We start from the raw sequence: 23,570 nt of genomic DNA, 5'->3' as shown, positions 1-23,570 counted from the left end.
TTGTGACCATTTGATAACGCATTGGATATCGCGAGATGGTTGTCCGATGACATTCTAGTTGGACAACGGGAAAGCCTTCGTGGGGGACCTAACAAAAGAGTTGATGGGGAGATCGCACCTTGCTCAAGCACACTCAACAACTTACCATCCTCAGACTAACGGACTAAGGGAGAGACAAAACAGAACGCTGGTGAACATGCTCAGGGTGTATTGCTCGAGATACATGACAGACTGGGATAAGTATTTGCCGCAGGTGGTAGGGGCGTACAACAGCACGCAACACTCAACAACAGGAATCAGTCCCTTCATGATGCCCCTAACATTCTTTTATCCAGAATACGAAAGGGAAAAAGACGTCACCTTAGGCTTATGTGAAAATAGCGGTCAAGAGACAACAGGAGCTAAACGAGCTCTACAGGACGACCACGGCGCAAGCACAAATGAGGCAGCGGAAGAAGTATGATGAAAAAAATTTTCAGGCCAAACCGTATGCAATGGGAAAATATGTCTGGGTGTTCCAGAATATCATACCTCCGAAAGGAACGAAAAAACTAGTAAAGAAACGGCGAGGAACGTTCATGATAACGGAGGTACACCAACTGGGACGGTTCTACCGCTTGAGTACAGGGCGTCCAGCGCACTATAAAAATCTGAAACCTCATGTCCCATATCCGGAAGACAGGTGTGTACCGCCGAATATGGAAGGAATCGAGTACCTGTTTGTAGAGCCAGCATGCGAAGTGAACGAAAAAGGCACCAGAGAAAAGAATGACAGCAACGAGAATATGAACATGGATGATAATGAGAAAATAGATGCAGACTCAGATGCGGGATCTTTTGCGGAGGAAGATTGGAATGATCCAGAGCAGAACGAGGTGCCAAAGTGGACGGAACCAGACTTGCCGAAGACAGCAGGGACAAGGAATGGCAATCGCAAGCGGACAGGCATGAGATACAACAGGTATGGGGATTACTTCTTGATTGACAAGATACAACCCGATGAGATAGGCGAAGAGTTAGTGAATGTGGGCGAGCTGGTAGCCGATGAAGAATGGCAAATCAACAACGACAGCGAACTCTCCTTGCAGGAGGATCACTCGATACCAGAACAAGAAATAGACATGGAGCAGAGCGAGATAGAAAGGAGGGAAAATGCAAACATGAGGATACTGGAATGGATGCGTGACATCAAGAACAAGGGAGAAGAAGCGCAAAGTATCCAGCAGGTCGACGTAACAGCAGAAAAACATGTGAAAACGAAAGACGAGCTCTTCGGTTGGAGAGCAACCGATCGGCCACTTGAGATACCACCAGATAATTTAGACTCAGCATCATCAACGTAGACGTCGGTACATGTTTTTGTCCGGGAAGTGGGGGTAGGACTCACCCACACCAAAAATTTGATGATAAAGAAGCTCAGGGTAATGAGAGACACCAACGGGTTGGAATTGGATCAGGACGGTTGGAATTGGATTCAAGACAAAATTTGAAAAACCAATGAATATTCAGAGAACGTCCTGATCACGGACAGCGACTTCATCTTGTCAGACAGGACAAGCGCGATCTACATAACGGCAGACATGAGCTTCAAAACGAGACTACAGGCCGACTTCAAGAGAGAATATCAGATTGTGGAGTTTCTATTTAGGCAGATACCGGGGTTGGGAGGAATGGCTGCGCTTCCTCCCTCAGTTTCACAAGTTCCGGGCAAATACCTGTGCTTTTTGGTAACAAAGGTCAATGAAAGGAACACGATAGACCCCGAACATGTGATGTTGGCACTAACGAGGATGAGGGACTTCATGGTCGAAAGAGGGATAATGGAGGTCTCGATGCCGGTCTATGACCCAAACAGGGGCAAGTTGAACCCTAGGGAGTTGTACGCCATCCTACACGTGGTCGTTGCAGAAACGAAGATAACGGTGCACCTACACAAGAAGTACTACTTGAGTATCGCCTGAGCTTCGGACGGACATGGAGGTCTCGAGTTAGAGGGCAAAGGACTCTCGACTTAGGTTATAGGGGGGCACGAGTTAGGAACAAGGGGGCGCGAAGCAGGTAGACGGATTTTAATGTAATTGGCATGGCAATTAAATCTTAGAGAGCTAAAGGTGCAAAAACATGAAATGAATCTGCATGCTCTTAAAATCACTAATTGAATGATTTTAGCAAATAATTGGTGGGATAATGTTTTAAAAGCACAAAAATGGGGGAGGCCTAGGTTAGACACAGAATATCTTGGTCTAAAAAATGGGTGTTATTTTCAGATTGATTTGCAAAATTGAATTGACGCCCAGGCCACACTCATTTGAAGAGAGAAGGAGATCTTGAGCAAGTTCTAATTTAGCAGTGTCAGAGGGATCTACAAAATGGGTGTTATTTTCAGATTGATTTGCAAAATGAATTGACGCCCAGGCCACACTCATTTGAAGAGAGAAGGAGATCTTGAGAAAGTTCTCTATTAGCAGTGTCAGAGGGAAACATTTCTCAAGCACCGATTGGGGAAAGGTATTTCTTGAGTCTAACTGGTAAGGTCTTTCTCGAGTCTAACTGGTAAGGTATTTCTCGAGTCTAACTGGTAAGGTATTTCTCGAGTTGGTTGATACGTGAGATCACCTGAAGATAGAGTGACGATGGCGGATCGCTTCTGGAAGTCTATGCCAGCAGAGCTCAAAAGGCCTATCCTCGACGAGCTATACAAGCGCTTGAGGGATCTCGACTATACCCAATAATGAGATTGCCAATGAGAGATTGGCGGTGATGTTGAAAGCTATCCTACAGTTAGAGGCGCAAGGTGAATGTAGAGAATCAGCGACAGAAGCCGTGTTGATGGTTGGCTACACTTTGGAAGGGATATCCAATCAAGAACAGACCAGATGGCTATCCTGGAACGTTAATGGAGGCGTGAGGGGATACGTTTTGGCAAGAAATCCCGGCTTGAGTAACAACACAGAATATGGTGCGGGAGAATTGCCCCTCCCCACCAGACCGTTAGCGGGATTTACAGCCCAATCTACTAGCAGGCCATTGTCCATGATACGGTCTCAGCAGACAGAAGAGGCATACCCGGACCTCAGTAACTTGAAGAAGGAACTAGAGAGGGCTCAGAGGGAGTGAGACAAATCGAACCTTGATAGGGATGGCGCGAAACTTGAGAGGGATCAGGCGAAACTGAAAAGAGATCAAGCGATCCTCGAGAGGGATCAAGCAGGGCGCGATCTGAGTATGATTGGGGCGGAGTACCAGTAGGCACAAAAGGTGCGCGAGAATGAGGCGAACTGCGAGCAGATAAAATCAGTGATTGAAAAGATACAGAGGAAGCAACGAGAGTTCGCGAAGCAAAAGGAAAGGAAAACGAGGTCGATGGAACCAGACTCCACAGGATTGAGACCAGCGTCGCGAATGGAGTTGGATGAGGTTCTCCGGTCAAATGGTCGATTTAATTTAGACCTAGTAGCCCAAGAGCACATGAATGAGGTGCTAGAAGTGTGGATACCACGTGAGCCGGTGCCCTCCGTGTGCGGTCTAGATACACAACAAATACGGCCGTTGATGGAGGTCACGCTCCTTGGACACACTCCCAGTTCAACTCCTAGCAGTAGCCAAATCGGCACGGTTTCATCGCGTCTCAAGGAGCTACATGATAGGTTGCAGTCGAGGACTCGTGACGGTTCAGCACGAGAAGAGCGACCTCCCACCTGGAGAGACCATCCAGTCAGGAATGTAATAATCGCGAGCTATCACAGGCACAACCGCATGGACTGGACAACGGCACAACGGAGGGATTGCTTCCATGAAGCGTCTTGGGCTGAATACTTTACACAGCCAAGAATACCAGAGGGTGCGGTCCACTTGATTATAGGGGACAGCCTGATACGGGTGCTGACACAAATCCAGTCACATTGGTAAGTTGGAGTCTTGAGTTTTTCCGCAGCTGCAACGCCGCAGATGTTGGCGTCTCTGGAGATGTTACACATGGTGAAGATGTACACGGTCACTTTGATGATGGGGACCAATGACGTGTCCAGGGGGAGTCGAGAAAAGTGATGAGGCTGCACGAGAAGATGAGTTGTATTCTTGAGGAGCTGAGGATTTATGTAGATCCCGCGATAATCACCATTTGCACTGTTCCATACAACATGAAGGCCGACCAGCACGCGAGAGAGATGAATGAGAAAGTGCGCAATATCAACGAGATAACCAGACAGATCCAGCAGAGGAGCGTGCTCCCCGTAAGATTGTTGCATGTGGCCGATATGATGGAACGCTCGCTTCCGGATGATGCGTCTTCGGATGACTTTCATTTTGATAGGCCCAGGGGCATCGAGTGGCTGAATGGTGTCTACCAGAGGCAAATAAACGTTCTAGAGTTAGACATGCTGGAAACAGCCCAGTTCACCTTTGGTCCACCACCGATACCTCCCTTCTTTGCAACTAGGCCCGTCTGGGAGCGAGAATCGACTTGAGAGATAGCTCACAGAGCAGCCGGACCAGGCAACTGGGATCCACACCGATGGAAGCAGAGGAGGCGGAGTCATCCACGTCCTAAAGCTCGGTGGTGTCTTCAGTGGTGGAGGTGGACAATTAGAAGGCGGAGAGACCGGCAGAGACGAGCAAAGCACGATATCTGGTGAGGGTGAAAGAATTGGATTTCGAGGATTTAGCATGCAAGCAGGAGTTGGCAGAAGTCCTGGGGCTCAAGAACGTGTCACATTAAGGCTTGAGTAGACACCACTGCGTGGACTGGTTGAAGGCCCACGAGGCACATTTCTTAAGAACCAAGACATTGGAGACAGCAGACTTGATTGGGTTTCCGCAAAAATCGATAATGGGACCAGTCAGCTACAGGCCCCTGAAGCATTTGGGGAGTCCAGGACTCGTAGTGGAACCTCCCAAGCATCGAACGAGTATAGCCAGAATCAGGGTGGCGACTCCCGCAAAGCTGAGAGTGGTGGAGAAGCTGCTTGAGCCGAAAGACATGGGGCTCGCGGATGCCGCATTTGGAGGTCCAAAGCTGGCCGAGGATCCAAGATATGGTAAACCCTGTGGAAGCTCATAGTTGGCCAAAACGTTGGCAGTGTATGATCGATCGGATCCAGGAGCAGCGAGGGTTATCATCGTGGCGGGTTCGGAGTTCGAAGGGACGTCCCCGAAGTTATTCTGGCCAGAGACCTTAGAGTATCTGCTGCCTGGGGCGGACCTGAACCAGATGCTGACCCTGGTGGTAGCAATTAAGTCGGAGACGCCTTGCGAACCTAAATTGCTGCTGTTTGCGGGAATGAACGACCACCTGCACGCGGCAGGGCTTTGGAGCACCTGAAAGGTAAGGCACCAACACCCAAGAAAATCTGGGAAGCAATCCAGACGTTGTTCGCCGCGATGAACGAGGTGCAGGAGTCGGTGGTTTCTCGATGTGGACCCAAGACAAGAGTGGCATTTACGATGTCCCCGGGCTACGCGAGTATGCCGCCTGCCTTGCAGTAGGTGTATGCAATGTTGATCTTGATAGCACAAGGGAACGCGTGGCGGATACTTATGGCTGCTCCCAATCGCGAGCTGGAGCCAATAAACTTGAGACTTCTTAAGTCGGAGTTGGCAGCGGCATGGACAGATGTATCTCATGCTTTGAGATGGTTCTACGAGTTGGTGGATATTCTGATTGTGCTGGATGAAGTCCTCTGTCTTGAAGTGTCGAATCTCGCTCGGCAACTAAAGTTCAATCCAGAGACGAGGGATAATCACCCAGTAATAGGCCAGCTAACAGCCAGCCTGTGGTTTCGGAGCAGGGATCTGACAATCACGAGCTCCACCAGTAAGGCGAGGGGACCGAGCAACGAAAGGAAAAATGTCGCTGCGGCCGAAAAGTAGTTGGAATCGATGGGGTACCGTTTAACGCAAGAGAAAGGCAGGTGGCCGTTTCTGACTCCAAGGCTTGAGAATGCCACAAGACGCGAGAGAGTGCTCAAGCTCTCATCAAATAGTTATGGGAGTTTCTTGAGGGACAGCTGGAAGTGGCAGAAAACAGAGAGATAACGGTGGGAAGATTTGTCACAGCGGCAAATGAAGTCAACCTTGAAGGATTCTGGAGGGAGCACGCGAAGGGCGAGTTGAAGACTAGAAAGAACCACGAAATATTGAGATTCTTAAGCACATGCTGGGAGAGGAAGTACATGGGCAGAGTGTTCTATGCGGGGGATGCCATCTTCGATGCTTTCGTGCAGGAATTACTAAATATGCCCATTAACCTCTTACTGGCCCTGTACTTGGTCTACCCCAGATATCTGTTCAATATGGGCCCGGCCTACATGTTCAGCAGGGGTGTGGAAACGCTCCAAATTGACGGATACTTAACACTGGTACTCTTGACCTACGGAGAATTGATGGCGTTTCTTCGACTGATGAAGTATGGGGAACCCCTGTCGATAAGCAAGGCTCACCCAAGTGCGGAAACTTATTCATACAAGTGTGCTGCCGGGCTGAAGACGTTGCTATTGGAGTATCTCCTAATGCAGAATCGATACCTGACGGGCGAGGAGAGAAATCCCAAGACGAGAGAAGAGTTGAAGGAGGCGAATGGAGGTATACCTCTCTTGACAGATTTGTGTTTGGCCATGAGATCTGTCCCATTAGGGATGATAAGGGGGATTGGAGATGTCGTGACCTGCATCTACGGGCCGGCGGTAACATACGCCATTCCTGATCCGCTTGTGGCAGCATATCGGCATTCAGTGGTGCACGTGAGCTCAATAAGTGTGCTACATAGGACGGCGCTGATCTGGTGCAGGCATGAAGAGCTGAGAGCGCGGATGAGCGACACGGTACTCTTCGGGAAAGTGAAGGACCCAGAGCTAATGGTGTTCAGCTTCGGGGGACAACTGCAGTGCAGAATGGGGGGCAAACGTGAGGGTCCCATCGAGGCTTACCCCAAGTTCTGGAACTTGAATCCCGTAACAGCGGAGGGGAGAAGTCTTAAGAATCCCGGCGTGGAAAGGGAGTTTTGAACTGGTGAAAAAGCAGTTGGAAATGACACTTGAGCGAGAAGTTTTGTCCACTACCGTCCCTCAATTATCGATGGTCAGAAGAATGACCCTGGGGATGAATAGCCCTCTGGTGGTCCCGTCCCTACACGCAAGAGCCCTTGTGGAGAAGCAACAAAAAGAGTTTACGGACGGTTGGGATCCCTTGTTCATTGGATACTCAGTCGCAGTTTATTTCCACACATGTGACATCAAAATAAACTCATGGACGACACAGGCAAAGAAGATGAGAGGCTCAATGCCCCCGAAGTTTGAGGTTCGGGACATCTTGAGGACGCTCGAGGAGGCTGAGCTGGAGAACAAGCTGCCGATTTGGGACGACGGAAGAGTGATCTTGGAGGAGGGACACATTGCTCTGAAAGATGAAATGAAGTTAGCCACGAGGAAGTACCGAGTGCCCTACGGACTGGAGGAGCTAGAGCTGAAACAAGAGGAAAAGAGGCTTGATGCGGCAGGTCCCCTATATATAGCCCTCACTGAATATAAGAAGCTGGACCCGGCAGCACCGTCGCCTTTATCGGTGGGCACCCCTGGAGATAAAAGAAGCCACTTCGTTAAGAACAGATTCAGAGATGCACTAGAGAAAGAACAGGCTGAGTCAGGGGAAGGGGAGAGCAAGGATGAGACCCTCAGTGAAGCGGGAGAAGAAATGGAGGTGGGAAATACACCAGACCAGGACCCAGCTGAAAGAGATTTCATCGCGCAGGAGCTGATGCAAGACTTGAGTGGAGACGACTGGCCGAACACGGCCACCCCACCCATGGGATCCGCTCGCAAAGATCTGGAATTGCTTTTGGTGAGTGAGACCTCTAACATGGGGATGAAGCTCTTAAGCACCGAAGAAAGCAAGAGGAACGCTTTTGAGGGCGATAAATGGATGTTCCTGAACAGACTGGACGAAAAAGCATGGCGAGAATTCCTGAGCGAACTCGACCAGAGAGTGAAGAGCGAGACTACACTGGAGGAGTTCAAAGAAGAGTTGTGGAACACGGTGGTGAAGTTCGGGGAACCTGTCTTGATGGGTACCGGACTAGATGAAAAAGAGAGAAAGGTGCTACTAAGGAAGATGATCAAGCTGAGGGAAACCGAGCAGAAGACCGAAGATGACGCATGTAAAGACAGCTCTACTCTGAACAAAAAAACTGATGATAAAATGTTTAAGGTTGAAAGGGATGATAAGAATAAGACTAGTAATATGATTAAAGATATTAATATTCTTAAGGCTCGAGAAGGGGGAGGCAAAAATTGGAAACGCCGGACCGGGATAAAGATGTCGAATCAGTGATGATAGTGGCGACGCCCCCGAGTAAAGGAATAAGGTCTCGGAAAAGGAGAAGAATAATTAAGTAGTCCCTCGGCGGACGCAGCCTCAGAAAAGAATCTGAAGGAGACGGCTCCCATGATTCTAGCGCGGTGGAAGACAGCGGCTTATAAGGGCACCTCCGCACCACGGAAGTTGGCCGAGGTGATGAAGGGAATGGCAGTCTCGACGTTCTCGACAACGGAGGAGGACTTCAGACCTCAGAAGGCAAACACCAAAAGGGGTTCGACGAGTGGACAAAACTGGGAGGTGGACGTTGGCAAATAATGGCTCTCCGACCAACAACAGGCCACTGGGAAACAAGTTGCTAGCGCTCCTCTTGAGAGAAATGCGACGAGGAGTACTGCTCGACCTTTGTGGGTGGCTCCGGAGACCATGAAAGAACTGGAGGATTGCCTGAAGAAACTTGATCGTGGGGTGTCCCGTAGGCCTCGTCATTGGGCTACCCAACAGAAATCCGAGATTAATAAGTTAGAGTTGAGGAACCAGCTGACACTAACTTGGCAAAAGTTGCTGCTGGACTATTTCGAAGAGGTGATGAGAACACCCTCAACGGCGTTGCCGTTGATGGCAAATCCTTTTGTCAGAACAGCAGGACAGCTGATGTTAGCATGGAGTTTGGTGAGAATAGAGCTGGAGTTGTTGACCTCACTTGATAAATTGAAGCTGGGCAACAAAAGTCTAGAGGTTTATCAATTCCGGTTTGAGTCTGGCGAGGAGAAAAGACGCCACTTGTTTCTTGAAATGGATAATGTCCGTGATGACCGACAGTACCATCCAGACGTGTCATCATAAGGTGATGGGAAGTAAAACTATGGACGGGAGAACGTTTACAGAGTACTGGAATCGAAAAGGAGGATGGCTCCAGACAGTCTCTGGACAGTCACGGGAAACTTGATGAAATACGGAGGTTCTACAACAAGGAGTTCGAGGAGGGGCATGACGTGCATCGTAATTTAGCCCGGGCTGAAGACTACTCGAAACCCAGCAAGCGGGGGAATATCAGTATGTGTCTGGAGTAATGGGGATAGCATAAAACCCTTTCTTGGATTCGGAGGCCGGGAACGCCCACAAGAATTATGAAGTGACAGAGCTGTTGAAGTTCTGGACAGAGAAGACAAATGAGATTAACCCAGTGGAAAGGGAAAGGCCGAGCCTAGTCCTGACACTTGAGAAGATACCAGAAGTAATTAGCGTGCTGCGCTCGAACAAGAGGGTAGAATTGAAAATGGGAAATGGAAACGGCAAGCTGATTACGAATTTGGGGACGGTTTGGAAATTGCTGAGGCCTTCCTAGTGCCCACATCCCAATGCAAGTTTGATTGAAGAAGTCATGGAGCGAGTGAGACTGTCACCAACGAAAGATGAGGACTTGGGGAATCTGAATTTGGTACACAAACTGATCCTACGCCATAGTAAGGAGTCGGAAGAAACAATGAGCAAGCTAGATAAATCAGCGAAGAAGATAGAACCCGGTAGTTGTCTGGACCTGATGTGTGGAAGTGGAGAGCATTCTTGCGATGGACGATCCTGTGTCAGGATACAGTTTTTCCAGAAGGAAGACTTAGCCACTTGGTTTGGTGACATCACAGAGAAGTAAAAGAGCGAAGTACAGATAGTGGCTGAGTGTTACACGAACAATACTGTGAATATAGCAACGGCGTTGGGGTTCTTCTCAAGGACGTGCAGCTTGCAGTCGCTGGAGATGCTGGAGTCCGAGCACCACTTAGTGACAGCGTTGAGCGTGGAGTCATGGCCTGGGGCGTTGCAAATAACCCACAAACACATCAGAGGGCGGAAGTTTGCCCTTGAGGCTGAAATGGGGTTTCCAGTGAGTGAAGCCTATAGTTTGCCGGTGAACGCGAAGTCGCTAGTGGGATCGGTGATGGCCAACGTGTGTGGAGCCACTACCCATTACACATGGCAATGGTGGAAGTATCCAGTCAGAGGATACTAATCGACAAAGCCTTCTCGATACCCAAGTGCGTACGCCTGGCTCGAATGTCGCATCACTCGCACAGATCGGGAAACCGATGAACAGTACCCCAGCCCTGGAGGAGAATGATGGGACACACGAAAAAACGATGGAGCTACAACCTCTGCTGGAAGCTTCGGGAGAACGCAACCTCCGGAGTATCAACCTCACACATGGGGAATGCCCGTGCCACTGTCTGGCACAGACGGTTTGGTATCCGGAGCACTCGAACCTCTGCTTTATATGGGACGTGGAGGAAGTTCGGTCAATCGGATTACCCGATCATCGATGAAAGGTCACCCTCCTGGCAGTGAGTTCAATGCTGGCGTTGCGATGGATGGAGGAAAACGTGACGAAATATCGGGAGTTGAAGGCACCGACAGCGGAATCGATACAAGTTATTGATTACAGCAGGAAGCTTGAGTTGTTTGAGACTGCGTGCAAAGTATTCGCTATACCTATGTAGGTCAGGCACGTGTGGAGCCGCATAAGATTCTTCCCATGGTTTCGAGCGACATTGACGTCTTGGTTATACGCGGTGACGAAGGATCACATGAAGAAGCATCAGAGAGAATATCGACAGTTCCTGGCTGAGATAGGGTCGGAAGCCTTCAAGAGACCCTTGCTGACCCATCGTAATGCAATCACTACGGGTTGGGAGAGAGTTGGTAGGGTGTCTAGAGACAATACCAAGGCGAGGGAGTCAATATTAGAGGAGGACTTAGCGAAGAACGTGAGCTTGAGCTTGCATAACTCTTTTTGCTTGAACAGGGAATCTAAAGAGAGGGTATGTCGAATCATGCGAAGAAATTGCAAGAGCAGAGGGAATGGATGCGATCCTACGAACAACTAAAGGCTTCAGAGGAGATCGTGATCAACTCTGACGATGAGGAAGAGCTGCTGAGGCAGATTACAGTGTCGAATGCATCAGGGCCCAGCACCTCAAGGGGAAAGGAAAGAGGCTTGAGTGTTAACTCGGATGAAATCTGAGGTCACGGAAAAGAAATTTTCATGAACCAAAAAATATATTGTTATTAATATGCTATTTATCTATTGTATGAATCTATTAAATAAATCAAAATGCTGCATGACATTTTTCTGATTGGAGAAGACAAAAGAAATTTTAATCATTAGCTTACAAAGTGGAAATTTATGGTGCAGGTGTATGCAGATTTTGATTGCTGTTTAGCGATAATGCGACAATTTTGCTTGGTTGTGAATTTTGGGGTGTAGATAAAGTTAAATCTGCTGCAAACTTCTGTAAATGACCACTGGCGCTGTATCTTGAGCAAGACTCAACATTCTGGGGGCTCACTGGCAGACGACGACACGCGATGAGGACATCGATTTTGATTCCGGAGAGTATGTGCCAGTCGGTCATATTTGGAAGTTTGACCTTGATCAACGCAAAAGACTTAATTTTGGGGTGAAATGGAATTTTTCAAAAACTCGAATTGAGCAAGTCATGCTCAAGTTTCTCGCGACAACTGAAAACACCAGAAATTGAGATCAGAAGAACCGAACTACAATCGCAGGAAAGTAGTCGAAAATAGCAGCGGGAAATTGCTATTCGCAATTTCCGATCCATAATTCGAGCGAGAGTAGAGCTGTCTTATTCTTACAGAAGGCAGAGTGATAGCAAGTAAAGAAGGAAACAAATCAGAAGTGGACCAGAGTGAACCATCGTTGGAAAGGTGGACAACCTAAGTTGCTCAATGGTCCAGACCAAAAACTTATTTCTCAAGCTAAAACTCATTCATTTAAAACTCCTCGAGTTAAACTTGATTACCAATTGTTCTAGAGTTACCTATTAATTTAGTTACTCAATTCTAGAGTGTGTGCCGGTATGTGAGTACCCAATTTAAGATTCTTGAGTCTGTTTTATATTGTTATGTTGAAGTAAGGAGAGTTTTAGGTTGATTTTTGGTTAATTGCATTTTTAACAACTTTTACCTTCACGGAATGGCCTGAATTGATTTTAAATTAACATCAAATTCAATTTCAGATAATAAGAAGCTAAGAATTCAGGGACAGGGCTGATCTTTATTCAATGTACAGGGTGATTTTTATCTACTGAACAAAATTATTATTAATATGATAATAATGTAGTAGGCCTGATTTTATGAGTGACGTCGTGGTCTGGGGATACTAAGGCTTAACCATGAGCTCACTATTTTCGCATTCAACTATTTAAATTGCGCGGTTAGGCCAATAGCTTTATATTTGCGCCAGTCGGTCATATTTGGAACTTTTATCTTGATTATGGGGGAAATAGTAATTTTTGAAAACTTCGAACTCGCCATATCATGCTCAAATTTGTCGCAGCAACTGAAAAAGAAGTCAATAAAAATAGAAGACTCGAATTATAATTGCTAAAATCAATCTGGAGACAAATTATTATTCGCCGGAGAGTAATTGCAGGAATGTTAATATTGGAAAACCATAATTGGGCAGATCGACGAGTGAAGCGACACACTGGTCCAGAGAACAAAACTACTTGAATAGTAACGAGTTTTTTCCTCAAGGTTCTAGAGTTGATTCAATTACGTTTTTTACTCAACTCTAGAGTCCCATCACCATGTGAGTATTGAACTTAATTTCTTTAGTGTCTTTTTCACAATCATGTTGAGATAAGGCGGTTCTTAGGTTGATCCATTTGAAATGGATCAAAGGTCCACTGTCTAATGAAAACTAATAAAAAAAATTATTTATTTACTTGAGTTTCAATCAGTTTTTAACGGCGTTCGCGTGTATTACGTATTTAGAGAAATAGCCATGGTGGCGTTCTAATTTCTAGAGTATGGGGTGTACTTTGGTAATGGCCTTTAACCTGCAAAAGCGATTTTGTAGTCCCATGTCTTAAGCGAACCAAATTCGCTCCGACAGAATGAGTTACAAAAACACAAGGGGTAGTGTCCCTGACCCTTGAGCCAAGGCTTATAGGGCATATTTCTCTTAACATCATATGTGACGTAAGAGGATGAATGTTACAATTTTAATGACTTTGTAAACCCGGTGTTATTGGACCACACATTCAGCTGTATTTGGTAGAGACACTCAAAAGCATGTGAAGCTGTGTTTAGACGCTTTTCAGTCGTTTTAGAAGCCAGCTTTAATTTCCGTCGGTATGTACTTGCGGGCGAATGTTTTATATATGTTTTATGATGCTCCTGGGTGTTGTTCTCCTAACATCATGATCGGCGGACCCATTCACGAATCATTCCGCGCCGAACGGATAATCTAAATAAGGCCCTTAACCGAGGGTCGGAAGAGTGGTTCCTTGAGGGGTGTATGACTAAAAACACTCGAATACCCACAAAAAACCGAACCAAAAGTAGTTTAGTACCTAAGAAAAAGAAAAACCGAAAAATATAAAAATAACTAAAAAAAACAAAATCAGTTTAAAAAAAATAAAATCATTCGAAATCACCCCACCAAAAGAGATGTGATCGGAACTTTCTGTTTGTTGTTGTTAGATTTTTTGTTGTTAGAGCATTTCATTTATATCAAATAAGGTTGTTACGATTAGAACTGTGGCCTTTTTCGCGTACCTGTTCTGTAGGGTTGATTGATCATTCAAGCACGTTAATACCAATATGCGCTCAATCCGGAAGGGTCAAAAGTTTAGAATGGAAGAGTGATCCGGCAATCAGTGTAAGGAGCAGCAGAAAGGGTCTCATGAACATAAACAATCGACTGTTGGGTAACGTTAACAAGTTTTGTATCCCTCTTGGTACAGAAAATACGATATCAATCTGTGGGGCTCGACAGTGACTTTCCGAGATAAGCACCTTAATTCGCATATTGAACGGACCCGGAGAAGTATAATAATATTAGTACTACTATTTATTTTACCAATTTTAGTTTTACTTCACCGTTTTTTTGTTGAATAGAGCGTAAGCAGACCGGTTTTTAGGGTAAAAAAAGTGATATTTTAATCTCCACTCCCACAAATTGCAATTTTTAAGATATCCATAACTTTCGAAATGGAAAAAAAGCGCTGGGTTAGTGAGTTACATTGTAACTGAATTAATATAATTAGAGGAACCGGTTGAATTTAGATCATACGTTTTTGGAACTAATTGGGTACCAAAATCCGACTTTTTGCGATTTTTGGAGAAACGAAACACCGCAAAATAAAATTTTATTTTAAAATTTTTGTGTGACAAAAAAACTCTTCTTCGGGTAAGATAGACTAGTGAATCGACAGATTTAGGAACCCGTTTGCCAACATCTTTCCTAGCGCCATTGAAATCGAGCTTAACGAGTTTGATTTATTGGGTTCAACAATCCGGAGGGGTCCAAATAGCATTGTTTTTGGCAAATTTTTTCAAGTGAAACGTTTTAGATCGGTATTTTTTTTGCACTGAATTAGAAAAATACAGGCCTTCTGAGCTCGGATCAAAAATTTTAGGTCAAGAAGACAAGAATTACAGAAAAAGTTAGGCGGAATCTATAAGTTTGAATGTTTTTTCAATAAATTTTCGTAAAAGGCGTTTTGCTCTATAACTCTGGAACAACTTTACTGAGTCAGCTCATCTTAGTACCGTTAGATCAAAACATAAATAGGTTTTAACGCAAGCTAATTGTTTGTAGAAGAAATCGAACAAAAAAAGTTTTTTAGATTGTTTTTGGCAAAACCACCGGTTTTTGAAGGTAGATTATTCACGCTCTGTAAAAACTTTCTGGAACATCATTATATCACTATAAAACGGTAGCAAAGGTTGAATAAGGCTTTTTTACGTTGTTCTCGACAATAAGGAAGGGTTAGGCAACCTTGAAATCAAAAAACAATCGAAAATAGGTCGTTTATTATACCCCTCTCATGAAATTTTTAAATAGGCAGCTTAGCTTCAATCCGGAGTTGTCCTAAGTCAAAACAAACCTTTCCTATTTAGTTGATTTTGAACTTTAGGCTCTAAGAACGTATCAGGAGGGGTCCCGGTAGAGATTTTTGACAACTCGGAAGGGTCACAATTTTGCCGACTCGGAAGTGTCCCAATCAGGAGGGGTCCCGTTTTTGCCTATCCGCAAGGGTCATATTTTTTGCCAATCCAGAGGGTCCCCGTATTCGCCAATTCGGAGGGGTCCCGTTTTCACCAATCTGGAAGTGTCATTTTTTGCCACCCGGAGTGGTTCCGTTTTTGTCAATTTGGAGGGGTCCCAATCCGGAGGGGTCCTATTTTGCCAATTTGGAGGGGTCCTGTTTTTGCCAATCGTGAAGGGTCATTTTTTTGCCAATCCGGAGGGGCCCTATTTTTGTCAATCCGGAGGGGTCCCTTTAAGGATGCCAATTTTTGAGGCATCGGTGCTCCAGAGTTACTCAAAACTCCAATCTGCCAATGAGCCTTCAGTCGTGTGAACAACTTGACGATGCAATCACCATTTTTTTCTTGAGCCGTCCCGTCGCGTGTGATAGGCTTCATCAGGTAATCATTTCAGGAAAAATCTTCAAGTGCCATTCTTATGGCCATCTGTTAGGCTCTCCAATCTTTGAGGCTATGTCTCTTGTAGTTACCAGTCATATCTTGTTTATGGTTGACGATGAATGCTCCGCTTATCAGATGCAAACTTCAAAATTGAAATGTTTCTGATGGAATTCCGTTTCAGGGTGATTGAAGCTGCAATCTATCCAGAAACTCTAAAGCGTGAAGCTCCAGCACTTTTTATGCTGTCACTAGCTGGTGTGATGTGCGGTAACGCCTTGAGTCTTGTTTGACTATTCTGCAAATCTCTCACGGATGATATTGGCTCTAGAGAAGTCGATGACTCTAAATCCATTTTCATCTGTTCTTGAGCAACCCTGTCCAGATTAAAACGCCCCACCGCCCTGGGTGTCTCTTCTGTAACTTTTCTATACTCGGGTTTAAAATGATCTGGCGGAGGTTCAACCTTCAATCAGGCACGGAGGCTCCACTCTTAGTCCTGATACAGTAGGTTCCTGATACAGTCGTTGTGTTTGCTCTATCTCTTGCTTCGTCTGGTTTTTCCCTTAGTGTCTGATCTCTTTCAATTCGAAGTTCTTCTAATCCAAATTGTAGTGCCTCAGTATCAAAATCTTCCACTTCAATCTTTTGCGATCGATTCATGAGAGATAGAGCAATCGATAATTTGGCTCCAGACACGAGCGTCGTTTCGCTAGGGAGAAGAAACTCTCCGATTTGAACTCTGTAGTTTTACACATGCCAGGATTCTGCACAATTGGTACCCTCTCAAGCCGCAAGGACATCCATCTAATTTAAGTCCGATTGGTTGCTCCATCGGAGGTGTAGCCCATCATAATGAAAGTTTTCACGGCTGTTTTGCTATCCTAACCATGTGACTTAAGCTGCAATATGGTTTTCAACATCACAGCCAATCGTTCATCTTCTTGAGTTTAATCCAGATATCTCAAGCTCCAGTATTGATAATGCGGTACCTAATTTTACAGAACCTCTGGCACTGCTTTCCAAAAACGGTCTACCATTTCTCAAGAAAATCGTAGCTCAAGATTACTTAATTCATGAATAACAAACTAGCACCAGATACTGTTTGTTTTGATTTACAAGATCCCGTAGTTATTCTCTCAATTTTTGGTTGATTACTTTTTCGATTTTGATCTCAAAACAGATAAGATCTGGATTCTAATGTTATTTCAAGTTTCGTGCCCTCATTCAGTTTTAGAAAAAAAGTGCTCACTTTATTGACAAAAAGAACTACACTTTTTTGTTAATCGCTGTTTTTTAAATGGTAAACTTATTTTGTCTAAAATCTTATTGTGATTTGAAAATTTATATTAAAAATTATGCGAAAATCTTTTAATTACACCTGTTCCATAGCATCCAACATAAATTAACAACTAAATTTATAATTATTTATATTACCCGATTTCATTTCATAGAAGCCAGCTTAGAATTTTACCTTTTCCTTCGCAATTGAACGTGTCTAACCAAGACTTCAAATTAGAATTAAATTGTAGATATTAGGTGATCTCTCAAAGCCCCTTTCTCCCCATTATGCGTTGTTTATCAATCTCAAGTCGGTTTTGTCGTTTCCAAGCGATGCTCATGTAAAAAGTCTTGTGAAGGTGGATCTCCGCAAAAATTTCGTGCGGAAAGACATAAAGCTCTCTCGGGTGCAGACTGTATCTGTTCGGATCATAGACTGGCAACAAAACTTTTTTCATTCATTTTTCGATCAAAAATCCCTCAGCCGAGTCAGCGCTAGCACTACGTGATCTGGGTCTACGACGTTTTTCTCGCTCAAGTTTGTTACTAGGTATTTGCCGAGCGTCTGTGATACCGTCGGAGGGAGTGCAGGCTAACTCATTCAATCATGGTCTCTGTCAAAACTGGAATTCCACGTTTTGGTACTCTCGTTTGAACTCCGCCTCTAGTCTCGCCTTGAAGCTCTGGTCCGCGGTTATGCAGAATGAGCTTTTCCGATCAGTTAGGTTGAGATCATAGTGTTTTTCAGAGTGCTCGTTGCGTATCTCAAATATTGTTTTCAAGGTTCTGTCGTTGTTTGGATCGCTTTCAGTCTGTTCCATTTCCAGACCACTGATTGCCTTGCCTCTTTACTTTTCTGATCATTAAAGTTTTGGACCCAAATCTCCGGAAATTTAAATTTTTTTTAATCGACGTCTCCGTCAATGGTACTGGCTCTAGGTTGCTTGAAGGAATCATGAGTGGTTGTTCCTAAGCCATCTGCTCTTTATAATTAGTCTTGTCTCTCGTCTGCTTAATTTTGGCTGCCGAATATCTGATGGCTTCAACTTTCATGATCCGCGTTGCCAGTATCTTGTCGAATGAGTTAAATGGTATTCCCCAGTTTCAGTTAAAAAAAGCACTGATCTAGTTTGCTCTTGACTTCAAAAATTTGGCCACCTCTTCGGTGTCACTCTTTGGTTTCAATCTTGGGGGTCACTCTTCGGGGTCAATCTTCGGGGTCACTCTTCGGGGTCAATCTTCGGGGTCACTCTTCGGGGTCACTCTTTGCAATCACTCTTCGTGGTCACTCTTCGGGTTCACTATATTCGGGGTCAATCTTGGGGTTCACTCTTCGGGTTCACTCTTGGGGGTCTTTCTTCGAGGTCACTCTTTGGGGGCACTCTTCGAGGTCGCTCTTAGGGATCACCTACACGGGGCCAATTCTTGTTGCTGTTACACAATAACAGAGTACTGATCACGTCGTACCACCACGCAAAATCTTTCCTGTGGCTAAGTGGCGCAGTTTTCAAGCAAATGTTCTAATTTTTTCATGGTGTGTGGCGATTAGCTTCAATCTAATACATTTAATTCGCACATATGTTTTAAAAATTACGCTGTGCTCCTCAATCAGGTTGTTGATGTACCGGATTGATTGGTGAAAATAGATCGGTATGCTTCCACAACAATCTAGTTTTGTTGACAAATCTGGATTTCAGTGGGTTTTAATGAAGATATGTTATGCAATTTGTATAATGAACATAAACCAGGGCGGGGATTTGTGTAGTGGTTTTTACTTTTTTTAAAGAAATTTAGCTTCCAAGCGAATTGTGTTTAATTGGTTTTCAATTTATTATGCACCTGCTTCGGTAGATTTTAAATAATTTTTGAATAATTTTTGCCTTGATGATCTTACGCACTTTGCAAACAGTTTAAGATTAAAAGAAAACCCGTAATTTCATGTTCTGTCGCAATAAACACGCAGCAATTGATTTTTTTTCAAAAGTTGCCCGCATCAGGGCAGAGCCTTAAGAATTCCTACTGTCCTTTAACGCAAACGAAATAAGTTTTGGTTAAAATCTGAAAACAAGATTTGATGAGAAAAATTGACAATAACTCAAGTTAACTATTACCCCCTTTTTGTACCTTGTGAACTATAAATGTATTATTTTTGACAACCATTTCTGCAAAAAGTATGCATTTGAACAATGCCACCAACTAATTGTGTTTCCATTTACGCGCGTTCGTGTTTGTATTGTATTACTCAAATTTTTATAATTCATACATTTAGAATTTTCATTAATTATATTATCTGACAATTTAAAGTATTTAAAATGTGCCAGCCAAAATCGATTTTCTGGAAATCGAAATAGAAGAGAAATAATAAAAAGATCTCAATTTGTGTTCAAATTGTTTATTTGATCAGCCCCTCCCCATGTGCAAAAAAAAATTTCAAACGACAACGATATTTTAAAAAAACGTATAAAACGTATTTACAAACGTGTAATAAAAATCAACATGGTTGCTCGTATCAAGGCGAAGCCCTGAGTGTTCCGACTGCCGTTTCAGGCCTATGGAGCAGTGTTCGCCTACACAAAAATTGATGAAAATGTTTTGCCTAAAAAAAGGTTTTAGATTTTTTTATCATCTCCCACACGCCATATAAAATACACAATGATATATTTCGCTCCTAGTAGCGTTGTATCAATTATGACAAAAATTTTGCTTTAATCAATTTGGAACATTCGCTACAAACATAGCTCGGAATATATCATTCTAAAAATTGAAATAAATCGGTTGTATCATTATTAAGAAAATAATCGATTAAAATCTCTCTTTTTGACAGCAAATTACAGTCAGTTATAACATATTTCAATCGAATATAACCGATTATCAATCCATCTACTTTTCGATATCATTATAAGCGATTGCAATTGATTATTTGTATTCCATATTCTTTTTTTCTGTTTTGCACAATAAATCCATTATAATCGATTATAATAGATTAAAATCCCTTTTGATTGCCCGTTTTGTTCTCGACCTTGCATCCAATGCATTTAATTTGCTTAAAATCACTGCTTTTGGAAGACATTGGTTCATATCAAAAAAAAATTGTTTTCAAAATTTTAAAATCAATTTAAAATCCTAACATTGTTTCATTTTTTTTTTCATTAGAGTTGTTTCTTGTTGCATTTTAAACATTTTTCCCTTTATTCGGAGGTTTTCAATTTATTCGGAGGTTTTATTATTCACCTACCACGGGAACCTTTCAACTAAAATTAAAAGATCTCTATGAGACTTGTGTTTCATGGTAAAACTTTTGGTTCAAATGACAAAATGTGACAAGACCTCTCGTTTTTGGAGAGATTATGTCATTGATGGAAAAAAATTGACCAATAGGATATAATTGAAGTATACTTTTGGCGTGACAAAAGTTTACAAAGTAAGAGATTATAACCGAATGTAATTGATATAATTATAGGAAAAAATCACGATTATAATCAATTACAAATCCTTTAAACACCTAATTATGGTAATTATAATCAATTATATTTGTCAAAAAATCAACATAAAAATCCATTATAATCGATTTCTTATTCCTAAACTTGGATGCGGGCTAGCAAAAATATTCAGTATGCCTATTTGAAACCAAAAACTGAGTGAAGCAAAAAAAACAGCGAGCGCAATTACTCCTCCACTTCCTTCGAAATTTGGAACAAAAAACCAGCAGGATCAAATTAGTTTAATTGGAAATTAGTTAGTGTTGAGTTTTAATATTGGGACAAAATTGGGATCAATTTAGTCTAAGACAAAAATCACATAATTAAATTTATTTCTCACCGATTCAGAGTCCACATTATGAGAACAGATAGAACTGTTTTCACTTTTTTTGGATGTAAAATGTTTTTGTAATTTACGAATTGTGCAAGGGGCGATAAATACGGGAACAGCAATCATATCAAGCCAGCAATCTTGGTTAACTATTCATTGTGACTATTATTATCATCATCATCATAATCATCATCTTAATCATCTTCATGGGATGATTCAGTTCTGTCTGTGAACGTATTAGAAGCCGCCGGATGGGTGCCCTCAAATGTCCTCTTCATAGAGGGCGACCAGTAGCAGAAAGACAAATCCGGTGATCAGTCCCAAGTTTTGAACCAGGTACATGATCCAGGGCTGTTTACTTTGTGCCGCAAGCATCTCTGGGTACTGAAAACTCAAGTCATGTCAAATTTTAATACAATCAGTAAACTTAATTATAATCACATTGACTTTGATGTAACCATTTGATAGCCGGTTTTTAAAAGCTTGTAATTCGATGGAACGGCATTCCGCTAGACGAAATTCAGCTGCTGTGATTAAAATGGTCATATCATTTGATGCACAGAGAGAATGTTATTGAAAAAAATTGTCAGTCCTTTTAATCGAGCAACGAGCATCTCTCATATATCATTAACGGCATCACCTTCTTTTCTCTGCCTTCAACAAACGGGCGCATCAAAATACTAATTAGACTTCAATATAACCAAATAGATGTTTGAATGCCAGAGATATTTTCTTTGTTCACTTTTTAGAAAATGCTTTCTGATTAGTGATATATTAATGTAATTTATATTAAATTGGCCTTGAATATGTACCATGTCCATGAACGCGATGTAGAGGAATGCGCCTGCGGCTATGGCCGTCATATAGCCCATGAACTGGTCATACTCTGACAGGGCAGATGCAATGTAGAGACCCATGAATGCACCCAACGCAGAGAACAGATTGAGCACAAGTATGGCAACCAGGTGAACTTCTGTAAAAAAAAATAGCTCAAACTTCAATTTCACAACTATGGAATATTTGTCTCCCATTTTTCATTCATTATTTATTTGCTGGTCCAACCGTGAGTTAAGTTAAGTTAAGTTATTTTTTTTTCTTGTATTGCCTCAATAGTTATAGTATCTGTTATCCCCTGTTCACTTTTACATTCATGGATATTGTAATTCGATAAGATCGTCTTATAATTATAACCATGAGTTTAAAAAGTTCAAATACATGTAAAATTTGAACAAGACAGAGTTTTTGCTTGTCTCGCTTCTCCCGAGAGTTTTGCATCTTCGAAACATTTATGCAAAACACTTTAAACTTGCTTGAAAATAAGAAAAAACTTGATTATTTTTTTTTCAAAATTGTAGTCAAAATTTGTAATTTTTTTAGACTTCAAGGTTTTATTCTAATTCTTTGTTGTTAAAATTTTCGTTGAATTTGTGGTTTTTTATCATGAATCAGTCGGTAAATTTATATGTTGACCAAATTTTTATGCACACTTTTCCAAAGACAACTTCAACAAATCCTCTTTTGCCGGCGCTCAGAAAATCTACACTTTCAGAGTACTTCGACCCCAAACTTGGTCGAGCTCAGCTGACTCACTCATGTCGAGAAGAAGGGCAAAGCTGGCCAGCTCCTGAGGCAGTTCATGACAGAACACGGCAATGGCCGAGGAGAGTCCGGAGGAGCCGGAGGACTGGAACCCTACTCCGATGGCCATTCCGTCCACAAAGTTGCAGAGGAAATCCCCGGCTGAGATGCTGATGGCGGTCACAAATTTACCTGCAATGTTTCAATAAATTTCAGAAAAATTACAAGAGAAAGAACAAAGGAAAACTCAAAGCCGGCATTTTGATTTTTAAAATAATCAGTGAAGAAGAGCAAGTGCCATTTTTAATCAAATTATGAAAATAATTCAAAATTGAATAATTTCGGTAATTTAGTAAACACATTTTAATCACAATCAAACCAAATTAAATTGAACATCTCGTAGATATATTTCAATCAGCGTACAGAAAGCAAAGCAAAATTAATATTTTCTACTCTTTTTTTTCAATTAATCATGTCTCCACTAACGGGTTGAATAAAAAAATCAAATGATTGAATAAAAATTTGGGACTAACCAGTGACAATCTGAATTATATATGATAGATATGTAAAATTGGACTTACTCTTTGGGATTCCAAGTATCCTGGAGTCTTCATTGGTCAACTGAAAAACAATTCAGTTAATTAAAACAATCAGTTTTGGATTTTCCGTTTGAAGAAAAACTAGCTCACCTCCGTTTGACTGGAAGTTTTGAAAGAGGGTCCGTTTTCGGCATCTTTTCCTCCCACAGTAGCTAAAAAAAATTACATAACTAGCTAAATAAATTACGTAACTAGCTAAATAAATTACATAATTATATATATGTTATCTATATATATAAAATATTATTTGTTCTCTTCTGGAAATGGTGAAAATTATGCAAATAATACCTGGCAAGTTATTTGTTGTCTCCTCGGCCTGAAAAAAAATCTACTTTAAATGTTAATGTATCATGATATTATGAATATGATTGAATTATGTAAGTGGCTGAAATGCTTGTTTTGACCGCACTCGTTGCTCTAGGAAGAAGCAACATTTCCCAGCTGATGGTGTTTATCATGACAGATAAGATTTTTTTCATTTTAACATAAATGCAGCTTACCGAATGAACCGAGTGAGAGTGATGATGATGAAATATCTTTGAG

The 23,570-nt window shown here is 42.6% G+C and overlaps 2 protein-coding genes across 3 annotated transcripts in view; both read right to left on the bottom strand.

Moving 5' to 3' along the window:
• LOC134848315 (lysosome membrane protein 2-like) overlaps positions 1-23,570 on the bottom strand; it is a 146,340-nt gene that overhangs the window by 71,209 nt on the left and 51,561 nt on the right. The gene's annotated exons all lie outside the window — the stretch shown is intronic.
• LOC134848370 (zinc transporter ZIP4-like) lies at positions 20,835-23,570 on the bottom strand (the record flags this gene model as incomplete). The annotated part of the gene is given in 7 exon segments (XM_063865780.1): positions 20,835-21,234; positions 21,663-21,823; positions 22,441-22,620; positions 23,010-23,049; positions 23,118-23,179; positions 23,316-23,343; positions 23,528-23,570. Coding segments are annotated over 7 exon segments (637 nt in total), but the record flags the coding sequence as incomplete, so codon positions are not given.

This window comes from Symsagittifera roscoffensis, chromosome 6, assembly GCF_963678635.1.
Source record: "Symsagittifera roscoffensis chromosome 6, txSymRosc1.1, whole genome shotgun sequence".
In the NCBI taxonomy this organism is placed as follows: domain Eukaryota; kingdom Metazoa; phylum Xenacoelomorpha; order Acoela; family Convolutidae; genus Symsagittifera; species Symsagittifera roscoffensis.
This window is presented reverse-complemented; position numbering and strand designations above follow the sequence as displayed.